Source organism: Protopterus annectens, chromosome 14.part0, assembly GCF_019279795.1.
Source record: "Protopterus annectens isolate FY-2018-M chromosome 14.part0, PAN1.0, whole genome shotgun sequence".
NCBI lineage: Eukaryota > Metazoa > Chordata > Ceratodontiformes > Protopteridae > Protopterus > Protopterus annectens.
In genome coordinates this window covers 231,876,152-231,893,861 of record NC_056748.1, presented here as the reverse complement: position 1 = coordinate 231,893,861, position 17,710 = coordinate 231,876,152, and the positions used below count along the sequence as shown (strand labels likewise).

General features: G+C 39.2%; 1 protein-coding gene across 1 annotated transcript in view; it reads right to left on the bottom strand.

Annotated features, from left to right (window-relative positions):
* Window positions 1–17,710, bottom strand: part of CFAP43 (cilia and flagella associated protein 43) — a 3,581,735-nt gene that overhangs the window by 787,666 nt on the left and 2,776,359 nt on the right. The window contains exon 29 of the mRNA XM_044055952.1: window positions 4,442–4,549. Within this exon, the coding sequence (XP_043911887.1) occupies window positions 4,442–4,549 (108 nt within the window). The remainder of the gene's footprint in view (window positions 1–4,441; window positions 4,550–17,710) is intronic.

Genomic DNA, 17,710 nt, shown 5'->3' with positions numbered 1-17,710 from the left:
ATGCAAAACATATTATTATAGCAACTTTCTATGTTTCTATGAGCAGAATTTCAACTTTGTCCCTATTTTTGGCCCTTCATACCCCCACTTTTCTGGCCTTTGTCCATATTTATTGTGCTTAGAGGTAAATAGGTATATGAAGGATCACAATACTTTGTGAAGGAGTCGAAAAAGACTTTTGAATGTACTCTTGGAATCCCAGCTTGTGTAAGGGAGCTTCCAACCAAGTGAAAGATTCCTGATACTTTGAAAAAGAGTCTGCAAAGATAAGTAAGTCATTTAAATATGAGAAAATGTAGATAACCTACAGACTGAAATGAGCAATAACTGGAGTGAGAGACTTTGCAAACACTCTTGGTGCAGTGGATAGTCCAAAAGGTAAGGCACAAAACTGATAATGCAACCCAGACACATAAAACCTTAAGAGACATCTGAAGTCTGCATGAATAGGGATGTAATGCTAAGCATCTTTTAAATCTAGAGTTACTAGGAAACTTGAATGAGGAATAAGTGGTAACAGGTTTTGAAGTGACAGCATTTTGTACCTGGGCACTATCACAAACAGGTTTAGGAAAGAAAGATCCACAACTGGCCTCCAAGCATTTTCTTTCATTGGCACAAAAAAAAAACATTTTCCCACCTGTGAAGGAGGAACTTGTTCTGTCATTCCCTGGGAGAGCATATGGTGAAGGACAGGTGGAAATAAGAGAGTCTGGTCAAGTTTATGAGTGATTACCCCCAGAAAGGTGGAATTACCTCCCACTAACATCTATAACCTTGATGAACTATCTTCAGAACCCAAATTTCTGAATCTATCTGTTGCCAGAGAGAAAAGCGGAGATTGCCATAATGGGAGGGGGGCAAGGTACCTTAAACAGTCATTCTGACTTGTTGGACTGTCCTTGGTTTTTTGGGGGGGGGGGTTCCTGAATTATTTTGGAACCCCCTTGATATTCTTCTTAAATGTCTGTTTACCTGCATTTTGTTGAGACTATTTATTTTGTTTTTTGCCAAAACCGAATGACAAGTTACAGAATCCCTTAGAAAATTTGGAAAAGGAGGGTAGAAAAATCTTACAGATTCCCTGTACCAACGTATCCCTCTCATCACACTTTTTGATCATCTCTGTAGCAGAGGGGCCAAAAACTAAATGTTTATCCAAAGAAGAATTTAAAATCTCATTTTAGCATCGTCTGGGAGGTTCTGAGAATGTAGCCAGGCAAACCACCTCAACACAGTACTAGTAGACAAAGCCCTTGAAGAAGTATCATCATGCACACACTGTAAACAAGGAGTACTGGCCTGTACAATAGAAGAAACTCAATTACTTAAAGCAGATCTTTCCTCACAAGAAGAAACTGCTGACAAAACATTCCTCATACTTTCACAATTAACCAGGACAAACCTTTGCATATGAGGCTGATCATTCAAAATTCTGAAAATCAAAGTTGCAGAAGCATATACATCTTTCCCACCCATATCAATAATATTCTCATCATTATCAGAAGGTGTATGATAGGAATTAACTAAATGTTTAGCAGCAGCAGGGCTAACTTAAGCTATAGCTGCTGGGTCAGGTTTGGGAAGAGTGTGTAAAAACATAAAAGACTGGGAAACTTTATACATCCTGTCTGTCCTTTTTAGGGACAGCGGGCTAACATTAGGAAAACTGTAGGCAGTAACACACACATTCACCAAAGTTGGCAGATCTGGAGGAATTTGTAAAGTTTCTGGAAATTCATTCTATAACAGCTCATAGTACTTTCTGAGGGACTGAGAAACCTTGATGTTCTCCCACTAAAATTACTAGGACATTCTGGAAATAGTTTCAGAGAAAGATAAACACCCACAGGGAGAATCAGAAAATGAGCTCTTGAGTCTGAATTTGAAATTTGAGGAGAAAATCCTGTATCTGCCTCTTAATCTCCCTGTCCTGATTCAGAATCTTGAATCTCTTCAAGAAAAGAAGTATCCCTCTTTCTTTTACCAGAAACTATTTTATAAAAGGATCAATATCCTGAATTAAACCCCAAACCAGACGCAGTAAATTATTCCTATCCAAGAAAATTTGAGGAAAAGGAGTAGATATATGTTTATTTTTCTGTTTCTTTTTGACAGGAAAAATGGGGCCAACAGTGTTACTAATGGCAACAGGATCTTCCCCGGGGATGGGCACAACATCCTAACAAATATGTTTATAGTGGCTGTATGTGCTATACCAGATGAACCTAAGGTAAAAGAGAGTGGTCTCGGGTACAAATAATGGCCACAGCAGAGTCACCCACTTGCAGATGAGACAAATTGCTAACCTGCTGTGGTGGCAAAGGCTGTTTGCTTAACTTTTTCATTTTGTGGATGGAAGAAGGACCAACCATGGGACTGACAGTTTGTTTAATGGTCAAGCCAAATATGGTGCCTCTTTCCCAGGAAAAACAAGCAGCAAGGCTCCATAAAAATTTAAAGTCTTTAAAAGTTGCCAGCCCCAAAAAAGTAAAATAAACACAATTTCTCCATAGAAAAAAATTAGTTTTAAATACTTTAAACAACTTCTAAACGGAAAAGGAAAACATTACTTCCATTTAAATGTACAATATAGCCTCATGACAGTCTGTTAAAACACAAACTTCTAGTTTTAAAATAACTTTCCTGAATAGAAGTGTTATCAAACTTTTTTTTAATAAGAAGGCTTTTTCCCCAAAGGAAACTTATCTGCCCGGCAAAGAAACAGCACATACCAACAACTGATCCTCAAAAGCCTCGCAGGAGTGTACTCTTCAGTGGTAGGAAAGCTCTGAAGGGCTTGGAGCCCAAACCTGTCTTTTTAGTCAGCTTAGCTCAAACTAACAGTTTTGGCATGTGTAAGGTGCCTAGAAGCTTTGGATGCTGGCCAGCTGTTACATCCTTGCAGACTTAGATGAGAGGCCATATATTCTTATCTGGACACTCCAGTTCAGAAAGGTGTTGAACTGTCAATTGATTGCCATATACAGCTGCTGTGGGTCAGATCCATGAGATAGTGGCTGGAAAGACCTAGAAGATTCAACTCTGTAATTAGGTAATGTTCTTCATATTGATCACTGGTCCTGTAACCCGATTACCTTAATACAAAGCTGATCGTTGACATTTGGCATGAGGTGTCCTGTATAGTTAGACAGATCCTTGTGTTTGAGTATGGTGTTTGTTATGTACAGTCCATGGATGGTACAGGTGTGCAAATGTAATTCAGCAAGTTGTTTTTCACAGTTATTCCCCATTAGGTATCACCATCGTTTCCCAAATAAGTACTGAAATCTCTTAATAGAGCTACAGAATCCATAGGTGATTCCCTATCTAGCATCAACACCCACTGTCTCTAAGTCTGAATCCTCTAAACAGCTGCTAGTTACATACATGCATACAAGCAACAGACAGAGTTTTCTTTATTCAACATTCAGTCACACAGAAGAGACATGTACATATAAATGCTCTGCTCATCTCCGGGTTATTTGTTTTTAAAACAGAAGGGCTAAAGACTTCATGGGAATGTATGGTTAGGCTTCTAAATATCCTCAGGGATCAATAGCAAAGTAAGTACTTATGAACAAGCTCCAAATGAACACCATCCAGGCAGGTGTTTGCGAGTGTTCCCATCTATCCAGGGCCTAGCCTGAGTGTCAATTTAAAAGCAGGAAAGAAAGCTTCCCACCACTATGACTTGAAAAGTCTGGTTCCAGAATCAGTGTTGTGTGTAAAAGTAAGACCAAGTAAATCCAATTCATAGTTTTCAATGTACCACATACATTCTGGCTGCTCTCCCGGCAGTGAAGTGATATTGCATATCCCATTAACCAGATTCTGTTGCAAGTGTCCAACCCACCTTAATTCATCTTCCTCTTGTCTGCCACTTGAGTAACATCACACTTGACAATTACTCTTCACTTTGCAGGTAGCTGAGCCTTGCCAGACTACATGGGTTACCCCACCACAAGATACACACTGGAGACCACCTTCACCAGTGATGGCTCTCAAGGGGAGGACCAACATGTAGTGTCTAATTTGTAGTGTTCACTGTAATACAAGTTTTTAATGCAACTGTTTCAACTATGTCCAGACAAACGAGACAGGCATAACCCTATGCCCAGCAGCACAATTATAACATGTGTCTAATCTGACTTTACTTCTTCATACAGGAATGCAAAGTGAAGACCCTTTACATTACAACCTAATACAGTATTTATCAGATGAATGTTTATTTTGCTGGCTGTTGCAAGTAAAGAGGGTGACAGAATGATTGCACAGAAGTGCTTGTTGGGCAGCACTTTGAGTAGTAGCCCCTTTTCTGTTGAATACTTATACAATAATAGTGCACTACAAAATGATAAAATTTTATGATGAAATGATTTATTTGGACAGTTCTGAACACACACATTTTGTTACTCTAGTTTAATTACTTGTTTCTTACCTTTTGCTTGCGAATTTTCTCAAGCTGAAAATTAAGTTGAGCCTCCCTTGTATTCAGCTCTTCCTCAACTACTAGGGAGAACGCCAAACTTGCTATCTTCATTTCTTCCTGAAAAAAAAAAACACAATCAAAAAGTAAATTCATAGCTTCAGCAATGTTAGAAAAGTAAATGTATGATATTCACCAGTACTGGTAATCATTTCAGGTGCAAAACATGAAAAAATTAAAATGTGTGGCAAACTGGACATTATATAAATAAAATACATGCAGTTATATAAATAAAGGAAAATGAAGTCAGGGAAAGCAGCATGCTCAGATGAGGTCAAAGCAGATATGACAAAGATTTTGGGTGAGATAGGTGAGAAATGGCTCCTGAGGTTACTCATAGCAGTGTGTACAGAAAGGAGTATCCCAGATGACTGGAGAATAAGCATACTCGTGCCAGTGTACAAGAACAAAAGAGACATCCACAACAGTGGGCAGTACAGAGGAATCAAACTCGTATCACATTGCATGAAAGTTCTAGAGACGGTGATTGATAAACGGATGTGCAGAATACTAGAATGCAAGATGGGAGATGAGCAGTTCGGATTCAGATCAGGATGCAGCACAACTGTCCCGATGTTTGCAGTGAGACAGACAGTTGACAAGAAGCTAGAGATGAGAAGAGTCCAAATGGGTATTCCCATACTTGGAGAAAGCATATGACAACGTCCCAAGAAAGCTGATCTGGGCAGTACTGCAGTGGTTCAAAGTCCCAGAAACATTGGTAGAATTAGTGCAGGCTATGTACAAGGACCCAATGACTCAAGTAAGGACAGTGTTCGGCCTTACAGTGGGATTCCCAGTGGGAGTGGGTGCACACCAGAGTTCAGCTCTGAGCTCACTGCTGGTCATACTAGTGATGGACTACATTAGCAAACAGGTCAGAGGGGAAAGATCAACAAAGTTGCTGTATGCAGATGATGAGGCATTGCAGGCAGACTTCTGAGCAAGAACTCCAGCAAAGTATAGAGTAATGAAATGCAAAACTGGAGGCACATGGGATGAAACTAAGCACAGATAAGACAGTGGTAATGGCAACAAACTGGGGAAATCAGAAGAAGCTGAGAATTGAGATACAAGGGAAGATAGCGGAACAGGTAAACAGCTTCAGGTATCTGGGAGGGTTGGTTGAGGAGAAGGGAAATCTGAATGAAGAGGTCAAAGCTAGAATCAGAGGGGCTGCAGCCAAATGGCATAGAGTCTCAGGTGTAGTCTGTGACAGAAGAATGCCAAAGAAGCTGAAAAGTAAGGTGTACAAGACAGTGGTGGCAGAGCAGATGAAGGAGCTAGAGGTGATGGAAATGAAGTGCCTGAGAAGGGTGGTAGGATGTACTCTGTGGGACAGATGAAGAAATTAAGACATAACAGTAGAAGCCAAAGTAGCTCCAGTTGCAGAAAAGATCAAAGAGAACAGATTTTGGTGGTTTGGACACATGCAGAAAATCAGAAAACAATCTGGCGAAGAATTTTTGGACAAACAGGAAGAAGGTAAGTGGAAATGAGGACATCCAGCAAAGAGGTGGATGGATTGTGTAAAAGAAGATCTATGACAGTCAGGGATAAGTGATGAAGAAGGCAGGAGCGTGGCATTGAATCGAGAGAGTTGATGGCAGTTAACACTATTCCCCGACCCTATGCAGAAAATGGGAAAAAGGGGGCTGATGATGATTATATAAATACAAATGATTGCAGAAGATAGGAACTTCTTGTCTCATTTATTTATTCATTCATTCATTCACACTTGTTGACCAGGAAAGTGCAACTGGGAAAAAAAAAAAACAACTTTTCAGTGGAGGACTGGGGAAAAAGATCCACACATTCAAAAGGCATGGAGTAGCTGGACTGAGCACTCTAAATTGGCCAAAGGTGTCTGTGTGAGTGTATGGTACAGAAGAATAACTGCAGCAAGGCCTAGCCACCTGCTGGTTTGAATATTGGCTCTAGATGATAGTCATTGTTGAAGTGGCACCCCAACCTTATGTGCAAAAGAATGGGAAAAGAGGTTGTGGATGGGTGGTTGGACATATTAATACAAAGATTAAAAGCTACATAGGAAAACAACTGCAGTACAGAGACATGGGATTAAGCAAAATCTTTATGAACATTATAGTTTCATAGGTAAGTACTAGGCTAGCTGCCCTTGTGGGCCATTTCAAGGCTAGCCAATTTCCCCTTTTTGTGCTTGAAATAACCTATCCCATTTGGTTATAGATTGGCCTTACCCATTCCATGGTAAATAATTATATATTAACCCTAATGAGAATAACTGGGATCATACCATAGATAATTTGAGGGGACCCATGCACGGGATAAAGCATTTAGGAGCTGCAAATGTCCATTAGTAGTACAGGGGCAATCCTGGAGTAAATTTTCTGTTTCGTATCCACAGATCTAAGTTGCAGTTGAAAATGGACAGGGATCAACTTTGTTTTATGTGGCTGGTGAGTCTATTCCACAGCAGTAGTATCCTCTGCTAAATATACTTGTCCTCCAAATTGTTCTGTTGATGTTGCAGAAAAAGTTTAGATCCCTAGATTTAGTATTTATGATGCCGTTTGACTTCCTGATATGCAGTAAATCCATTAGTAATTGAAGGATGCCTTGTATGCCAGACACAGGTCACCTCTCAGCAGTCTGTAGGATACAAAGTGTAGTGACAGGGTTTTGAGACGGTCCTTGTAGGACATGTTGTTTAGGCCTTGTACCCTTTTAATAAGTTATCTCTATGGGCGTTCCAGTCATTGCACATGTCTAGACAGACCCATGCTAAAGGGGGCATTATATTTAATGACTGCCCTAAAAAGGGATGAGTAAAGGGGACAATAACATCTGTAAATCTAGACACAATCTCTTTGTTTATAAACTGTGCATTATAGAAGGACTTTCTTACAACAATATACACATGTTGCTCAAAGGTTAGGTCACGCTCCACATACATTCTCAAATCCCAAGCAACTGGGTCAATTCATAGGGGCATATTGTCAATGTGGTATTTTCCTGGGGTGTATTACTTCTCAAAGAATACAATAATGCATTTTTGGCATTTAGCTTCAGACCATGATTTTGACACCAGTTATTTACTTAAGACAAATCTTCCTACAGGATGGCTAAGTCATTTGGCAATTCAACTACTGCTCCTAGCTTACCATCATCTACAAACTTAGCCAGCCAGAGCCCTTTGGTATTGGCTTTTACTTCAGAAAATTAGATGCCAAACAGTTGAGATTCCAGCACAGATCCCTGGAGACGCCACTGATGACTGGTCTCTTTGTGGAGGTAAATTCTTCTGTTTTGGTTATATGTGTCCTCTCTGTTAGCCAGTTGGCAGTCCAGCAGGTGACATACAGGTTTACTCCTGGTTTAGTTAGGTTTTCTACTATGCCCGGGTGGGGAATTGTGTCAAAAGCTTTGGACAGGTTGAGGTATGCAGTATGAACCATTTTGACTACATCCATTGCTTTGGTGACCTTTTCAAAAAATCAACCAAGCTGAGTAAGCATGGCCTGCCCTTGACAAACACACAATGAGATGGGTCCAGTGTTTGGAGGTTCCCTATGTCCTGACTGATTAATTCCATAATAAGTCTTTCCATGGCTTTGCATACGAGACTGGTCAGACTTATGGGTCTGTAATTGCCTGGGGCTTTGGTGGAAGGTCCTCCCTTATGCAAGGGAATGACTGTAGCTGTTCTCCATTCACTTGGTACAATACCTGTATGAAGGCTGAGACTGAACACTGTTGTTGGGGGTGTGGCTAAATTGTGCTTCATCCTATTTAAGATGCAACCATGGATGTTTCAGTACCCATCAATGCAGTATTTTTAGCTTTGATAGCATTTTTAGGACTTGGTCTTGTGTGGAGTTGAGCCAGTTTTAAGTATATTTTGAGGGGGAGACAGGGTTAAAGTTACAGCTAAATATTTTGGCCAGTAGGTTAGCTATAGCAACATTGTTCAGAATCAGCTCAACGAATAGCTGTGCTGTATTTTTGAGATTATGAATGTGACGGGTCACTACTCTGGGCCAGCAATCAAGGGGAATCAATCATCGCCACTGACTCCAGTGAGAGATGGTCACTAAGAGTAAAGATGGATTCATGCAGTACTTTCAGATGCAGCCCCTGCACCAAGCACAATTTCCCTTAACAGCACACAGGAAGCATGCTTCAGACCTGAGGCTGGAATCTCTCTCTTCAGATCTACACAAACCTCCACACTGACCATGTCAGAGCTCTGTGTCCCTGTTCCCAGTAGCTGACACAAACATTCACTTGGATATTTGAGTTTCTCACACACACACACACACACACACACACACACACACACTTGGGAAGAGCTGGCACAGATTTACTAGCTGTGCTCTTTTCTGCCTAGACTCTGAGGTAATCACACTGCCACCAGTCAGCTACCCTAAATCTAATATGTTGATATGAATATCACGCCCAGGGGATTGAGAGTTGACAGGCTTCCAACTTACAAATTTACAGAGGATGTAACAGACCTCTTGGAGGAATGGAAATCCGTTTCTCTTGCATGTACTTTAAGTTGGTTAAAAATCCTTATCAAGAGAAATACTCGTGCTCATAGCAAAATACTGAACAACATAATGGATTTACAAGAGACTTTAATTAATGACACCTCTAAATCCCGTTTTTCAAATAAAATGCTTGAAATCAAGGCAGGCGTTGCCAAAACAGAGATCGAGGTAGTTGCTAGGAAGAAACGTAAACTAGCATGTGATGTCACTGACTATAGTAGTGGTATCATCTTCTCATGGCAACGCAAATAGCCCGGGGGTGTTTCAACCCAGGAGGCTTTAAAAGAGGAAGTTCACGTTCAGGGCCTTCGTCTCGTGAGATGTCTACATCATCTGTGGAGTTCATATCTAATGGGCGGAAAAGTGTATCCTTTGAGGATGTGAGAAGGGCTTCAGAGGAGGTTTTATCTATGGTGGAGAAAGACTCAACGGAAGACCAGAATCGAGGGAAGAGCAAGGGAAGAAAGTTCCAGGGAAAGGGGGGAAAGAACTAAACTGTCGTGAGAGACAGTTAGAGGTATGTTTTAAACATTTAATAGACTTAATCTTCCCGAGTACCATGGCACCTACACTTCACAGCGGAAGATGAACTTTAATTTTGGCCAACCTTTTGGCTCTATGTTTAAGCATTTTGTTAATTCAGATGCAATGTTAGAAAATGTGAATCAAGTAAAAAATAATAACTTGGAAATTGTTAATTTGTCAGACTTAGTTTTAACTAAAGCAATGGAAAGTGTTTTGGTTAAAGGCATGGAATATGTGCCTACATTTTTTCCTTCACTGGTGAATATAATAAAGGAGATCAAAGTTTTCTGTAGGAAGCTAAATCTGAGGGTGTTTTTGGTACTAAAAAAAATGTTTAGAAAGTGATATGTGTGTATCAACTGATGTAAATATTGAAAATGAGGATAATTCTTTGTTAGATATTTCAGTGCATGAAAACCCCTTTGTTTTTTAGGATGTGGAAAGTGGAGATTCAGAGGATGAAAGTAAAATTGATGAAGGTTTTTTAACTGGGTATGATAAATTAACAGTACCCAAAGTGCCATATGTTAGTCCTTTCATGCCCCCAAGAAGTACTCATGTTATTAATGTTTTTGAAAGTGTATTATGTAAACAGGTGGAATTTGCATACAATAGATGTTTGTTTGGGTCAAAATCATGAAATTTGGATAAAGCACAATGGTTAGATTTGAAACAACTTTGAGCTGTAACTGATCAGTTTGCATTCACACAGGCAGATAAGGGAGGGAATTGGGTAATTTTGAATAAAAAGGATTACAGTAACATGGCTTTAGATTTGTTAACAGATGTTAAGGTGTATCAAAAATTGAGCTGTAACCCAGTAAAATAATTTAATAGTTCTTTGTTAGAACTTTTGGAAAGGGGAGAGAGGCTGGGATTTTTTTCTGGTGGAGATGTTAAAAAGTTGTATGTGAAATTTCCCAAAGATGCTATGTTTTTTGTTATTCCAAAAATTCATAAGTGTCTGGAAACCCCCCCTGGTACACCTATTGTCTCGGGGAGGGTGGGTTCGTTTTTACAAAATGTTGGGATTTTTCTGGATTCCCAGTTAAAACCATACCCCCAAGAACACAATCTTACATCAAGAATACAGCTCATGTGTTGGAAGAAGTTAAGAAAATCCAATTGAACTCTCACCTGTACTTTGCCTGTGTGGATGTAAACTAGTTATACACCGATATCAATATCAGAATGGGTCTGGAAGCAGTTATGAGAATGTTGGGAGAACGACCCAAAACTACATACATTTGTCAACTTTTAGAGTTTGCTTTGATGCATAATTATTTTGTTTTTGAAGGAAAATTTTATTTACAATTGGAAGGGACTGCAATGGGGGCTGCCTTTGCCCCTTCGTATGCAATCATATTTATGTCATATTTTGAAAATATGTTTATTTATGGAACTGATTTTTTCAAAAACAATGTTGTTATGTTTAAAAGATTTATTGATGATTTGAATTTTTATGTAGTGGAGATATTGGTGAATTTGATCAGTTTATGGATTTGTTAGGCTGCAATACATTTGGTTTACAATTTATCTATAGAGTAAATAGCAAATGTATGCAATTCCTGGATGTTGAATTTTATGTTGATGGTAATGGCTTGTTGCAGTACAAACCTTTCCACAAGGTAACTGCAGCGGACAGTTTTTTGGAAGCAAGTAGTGCTCATCCTGATCATTTGATCAAGTCACTGCTATATGGGGAATTTAAAAGAATACAAACTAATACCTCTGATGTAAAGATTTTAGAGAGGGAGTTTGCATTGGTCAAGGATAGGTTATTAAAACATGGTTACAACATGGAATGTATTAATGAGGCCCTAGAACAATTGGGAAATAAAAGGGGATTTAAGAGATCAAATGGAAAGTTAGTTCAAGGCAGGAGAGTTATTGATAATAATTGTTTGCATGAATTGAAAGCTGAACCCATTTTGTGTTAGCAAATTTTCCCCTATGACTGGGGCACTCAGAAAGTTGGTTAATGATCTTTGGCCCATTATTTGTGGTGATGAAGTAGTAGGCAATTTGTTCCCTGAGAAGGTTGCTTTTTCATATGGGAGGTTTAACAATTTGAGAGAACTATTAAGGATGAGAAATAAAACTGAGGTAGTGGAAAGTAAGGGTGTATTTCCATGTGGGGGTTGCAAAGTGTGTGGAAAAATAAAAAATGTGGATGGATGGACCATCAATGGGAAGAAATTCTTTGTAAAAAATAAGTTTAACTGTAATTCATGTGGTGTTGTCTACATCATTGGATGTGGATGCACACCATGCAAATGGTATGTGGGACAGACAAAGAGAAAGGTTAAACTCAGAATTTTAGAACATCTAGGGGATGTTAGAAATAAGAGACTGTATAGTCGAGGGGCACAGCACTTTTGCAGTACACATGGAGGTCACACAGATAGTTTTTTTCTTTAGTGTACTGGCAAAGCCATATTATGAACAAAATTTGGGGGGCGATGAATTCAAAAGGAAACTAGTTCAGTTGGAATCAAAATTAATAGTTTATTTTGGCACTTAGTTCCCGAAAGGTTTAAATTTAGAAATAGAGTGGGGTATTTAGTATATATTTGTTACTTAAGATATGAATAGGATCTCATTGCACAATATTTTACATATAGATTACTGAAATAATGTATTAAGGAGAAGTAGTACAGCATATCTATTAATACAATCATGTTTACCAAAGAAAATATTCAAGTTATTATTCAGTATAATAGGGCTTAGGGAGGTTGCAATTTATACTTTTTATGAATTGTGCATGTCTTTATCAGTGTTTAATATAAACAAATAAATTGATGAAATTATTTAATAAATTAATTTATTATAGGATTTTTGGTAATGCACCGTGTAAGATGTATATATATTTTATGAATTAACATGGTTTATAGTTCACTTTTGCTATTTTGTTATTGATGAAGTGTGAGTGCATACTGTGTGTGGGGGGGGCACATCTCTGTTTTATAATGAAGTGTATTTAAGCAAAGTTAATTAATAAGAAGTTATGTACCTACCATAACGTTCCATGTTAGTTGTCTTCTTCTCGCCTTCTTTCTTGCTGGATGGGTTCAGAGCCGATCTTCGGCTCCGATGCGGCCTATACTATAGCTCGAGAGCTATTTTTACCGGCTCAAGGCAGCCCTATATCCCACAATACCATGCGCTAACTCCCCAGATCTTGTTGACAGCTAACACATAGTATAGTTTTATTGTTACCAAAAAATAAGCCATTATATAAAAATATGGTTTCCCTGCTGGTAACACTCATGATACAGGTAACCCTGAATAACTATGTATCATGAAAGAAAAAGACTCAGAGACCTTCAAGTCTGTCCAGGCTAGGAGGCAGAAGGGAGGGACGCAAGAAAGAAGGCGAGAAGAAGACAACTAACATGGAACGTTATGGTAGGTACATAACTTCTTAATGTTAAGTTGTCATTCTCGCCTTCATTCCTGCTGGATGGGACAGCGTCCCTAGCACCTTGGTCCTGGGTGGCTCAATGGAACAGACTTCTGAGTACGGTGGAACCAAAGTCAGCTCTATTTCTGGAGGCTATATCAAGTTTGTAATGGGTAATAAAAGTATGTTGAGAAGCCCATGTAGCTGCTGCACAAATGGCATATAATGGTAAACTTGCTTGAAAGATTGTTGAGGTTGATAGTGCCCTGGTTGAATGAGCCTTAGGTCTTGAAGGAAGTTGTTTGTGTCTCAACTCGTAGACAAAGGTAATGATGGATGCTAACCATCTGGAAAGAGTTACCTTTGATACTGGAAGTCCTTTCTTTCCTTCAGCATAAGAGAGGAAGAGCTGTTCTGACTTTCTGAATTGTTTTGTCCTGTCTAGATAATACCATAGTTGACAATGAACATCCAAGGAATGTAGTTTCTGTTCAGCCCTGTTTGAATAATTCGGGAAGAAAACAGGCAAGTCAATAGTGTGGTTCAGATTTGATTCAGAAGAAACTTTTGGTAGAAAGGAAGGATTCGTTCTGAGAGCTACCCTGTCTTTATGAAAAACCAAATAAGGGGGACGGACAGACAAGGCCTGAAGTTCCAACACCCTTCTGGCAGATGTTATAGCCACCAAAAACAGAGTTTTCCAAGAGAAAAGCTTGATGGAACAATAAGCTGCGGGCTCAAAGGAGGGAGAATTAATTAAGTTAACACCAAATTTAGATCCCATTGTGGAGGAGGATCCTTAATGGGAGGTCTGAGTGAGAAGATGCCCTTGAGGAAAGTTTTACAGAGTTTATGGGACATAATATTGGTTTCCGAGAGCCCTACATGAAAATTGGCAATGGCCGCTAGTTGTACTCTGATAGTGGCCGACGACTACCCTGAATGAAAAGGCTCCGCCAGAAAATCTAGGACTTTTGGGGTTGGGAGGGTGGCCTAATGGTTAAGGAGTTTGCCTTACAAACACAAGGTGCAGGGTTTGAGTCTCACAAGGGATAATTGGCTAGGCTTAAAATGGCTTGCAAGGGCAATTAGCCTGAATGAACTAACCTATGCCAGAAAATCTAGGACTTTATGAATTGGTGCATTAAAAGGATCTAAGGACCTAGCTTCTGCCCAGAATGGAAAATGCTTCCGTTTACACGCATAAGTCTTCCTAGTATTGGACTTATGGGAGGAAGAATGATATCACGGACAGGAAGAGAAATAAAGGGAAGCCTGGCTATGGTTGGAAGTGGAGCAACCAAGCTGTGAGGTTGAGGGACTGAAGAGACTGGTGCAGTTTGCCCGTCAGATGGGTCAAAAGGTCTGGAAATGGTTCCAGATGCCAGGGCTGTTCCAGTAGATAACGGTGCAGGAACGGAAACCATACTTGTCGAGGCCAGTACGGAGCAATGAGGATCATTTTGGATCTCAATGCAGTTGCTTTCTGAATTAACTGCAGAATCAACGGAAAAGGGGGAAAAGCGTATAGAAGACCCCGAGGCCAATCGTGGACAAGAGCATCTCTGGGGGGATGGGCCTGGTAGAGGGAAGAGTGTGAAGAAGTCGAGGCACTTGCTGTTTTGAGGTGTTGCGAAAAGGTCAGAGACATCTTCTGACAGCACGAGTCACACTTCTTGAATCCTGAGACTTTAGTGTCTTTGGACATTATAGTGGACACTAACAATCTAACACAGTCAGCACACACAACTCACTCAAATACTCGCAAAAGGGGAGAAGTTAAAGGGCTGACTAGGAAAACACACACACACCCACTCAGTAAGGGCAAACTATAGGGATAACTATAGAAAAACTAACGCCCGAAGGCCCGTTTATCAATTTGACTAAAGGAGGGGGGGGGGCTTAACGAAAACTGTTAATAAGCTGTTAAGGGTAAGATAATGAACAGATACGGAAAACTAACCTTAAATTTTTAAAAGTCCTCACAAAAAGAAAAAAACTTTTTACATTGACCTGAGCTAGTATAAACGCAACCTCACAGCGAAGCGGCAAACGAGATCTGGAGAGTTAGCGCATGGTATTGTGGGATATAGGGCTGCCTCGAGCCGGTAAAAATAGCTCTCGAGCTATAGTATAGGCCGAGTCGGAGCCGAGGATCGGCTCCAAACCCATCCAGCAAGAATGAAGGCAAGAATGACAACTTAACATTGTTTATTAATTGATTAATGAATTTATTGGTTGAATTGAGTATGGTGATGGACTATAAAAAGCTGTTTGATTTATATGTATCTATTCCACTGAAGGCCAGTGGGGCCCAGGTACCAGAATGTGTTAATAAAGAAGACTTTGCAGCTGCAGCAGTGCTCTGTGTGTTTTTTTGAGGAGTATTCCTGTTTGTCTAGTTTGGAGGTAGCAGTTTTTGTATTTGTAATCACACTGCCACCAGTCAGCTACCCTAAATCTCTTACACAGGGTACTCAATTATATTGTGTAAAACTAATACTAATACAAATTGTAGGGTGTGACCAAAGAAGCAAGGCTTTCAGGAGCGGCCACAGTGTCATTAAAACAAGCATAAGTACTCTTAAGATGTTAAAAGTATTCTCTAAAGGACTGGCCACAATGAAAGGTATTGAAATCATTAATAATAAATAATAAAACAGAATACAGGAGAATACTGAATACAATAAACAACAGAGTTTCAACCACAGAGATAAAAAAATAATACAGCTGGATAGTTTCTTACAGATGCAGAAAACAATACTAAACTATTTTCACCAAATATCCCTGACTACTTACTATGTCTCTCTATGTCTGTGTGGCTGTGTAAGATATATGGGTTCATGTCATTTGATCGACAGTTCATTTCACTGACAGTTCATTTCACTGACAGTTCATTACATCGACAAGCATTTTAAGTGGGGGGCTTCACCCTCCACACCCCCCAATGTGGGGGGCTGTGCCCCCCACACCCCCCCTAACTATATATATCAACTCCAGGGTCACACAACATTGGGGAAGGGGCAAATGCTTGTCAATGTAATGAACTGTCAGTGAAATGAACTGTCAGTGAAATGAACTGTCAATCAAATGACATGAACCCATATATATATATATATATATATATATATATATATATATATACTGTCATAAATCTTTCCTGTCAGATTCTAAAGTGCTGCTGCAAGGATTCCAAAGAAACCAGATGCTGGTTAGAGGATGGGATCACCTCTGGTACAATACACACAGAGAGCTTTGCTTCTGTGGCAGCATCTGAAAGCTATAACATAATTTCAAACTTTCCACCCTTCCAGGGTTCTCTGTTAAAATATACACATTTGATAATTTACAACAATACAACCTAATGTACATGCATACATTCTTTCTGTCCAGCAGGGCCTACTGTTGATGCATTTTTAACACAAGTAACTTTACAAACATATTTTTAATTCAAGCATCTGTACAAATCAGGGTGATAGTCAAATAACATGAAATTCCTTACAAAACTCCAGCTAGCTGGCATATATACACATGTACTGCCCTACTCTCCCTGGCACAGATGGCACTACCTCATAAAATCACAATGAATATAACTAAAAAATGCCTTAAAACTGTCTTTGGCTTAGAAAGCTTATTTTAGCCTCAAGCTTGGCTTTGGTGGATTGTATTAAGTTCCTGAAGTGTTTATTTCAGCAATAAGGGCTCTAACATTCTGGGAATTACTCTTCTTACTTTTGGTCAAATTTTTTTTCCTTTTATTATAAAGCTTGTTGATATTATGGATCCACCATCGGGGTATGTTTCTGGGGTTTGCCCTGCACTTGCTCCTATGGAACAATAATGCCTGCCCTAATAATAATTCTGATCTTAATAATAGTAATAACAATTGGGACTGCCGCAGTATTGTGATTAACCTACATTGACATAAACTGGACAAATATAAGTTATATTAAAATACCATAGTAGATATCTGTGAGTAATAAATCTGGGTACTTTGATTTGATGTAAAAGATCAAGATGAGGTAGAAAGAGAGAATGGTATTACAGAAAGATATAGTTAAATGAGAGAGGGGTATAGCAGTTCATTAATACTTAGATAAACTATCAAAAGAACAACGTATAGGAAATAGAAAACTAAATATAGTAACATTAGGATGTCATGTAATAGTTAGCAGTAAATTAAACTGTAGTTTTTGGTGCATACAGTTAAGGTTTTAGTCTGGGGTTGACCAGGAGTATAAACGTGTAGTTTTTGAATGTATTTTTAAGTTTAATTTTAAAAACTTAGTTTTTTTTTTCAATTTGTTAAGTATAGTGGTAGGGATTTCCAAAGTTTGAAAATACAGCAGTAGAGTGAGTCACCAGCAATGTTATTAGATTTGGTGGTGAATAAAAGTGATTCACTTTGAAAGATTAGTTCTCTGGGTGGAAAATAATATTTTATATCTACTTTTGCAGTGCTGGACAGTTTTCTAGTTTATATATAAGGTTATGGTTGAGAGGTATCTGTGAGTAGGAAAGATATGCTGGGTGCACTAGGACATTTTGTTTATGCTCTGTATTCTTTCTGCGAGGAACCTCTGTGGACATTCCAGTTGCTGCACATACCTGGTCAGGTACATACAGAAGGGGGCATTATACACGGTTCTATATCACATTGTCGAACTCTTAAAAGTTTGAACATCATATGGTCAACACCATATGATCGGACTTTTAAAAGTTCTAACATTTCAACGGAGATCTCCGTACAGTGCAGAATGG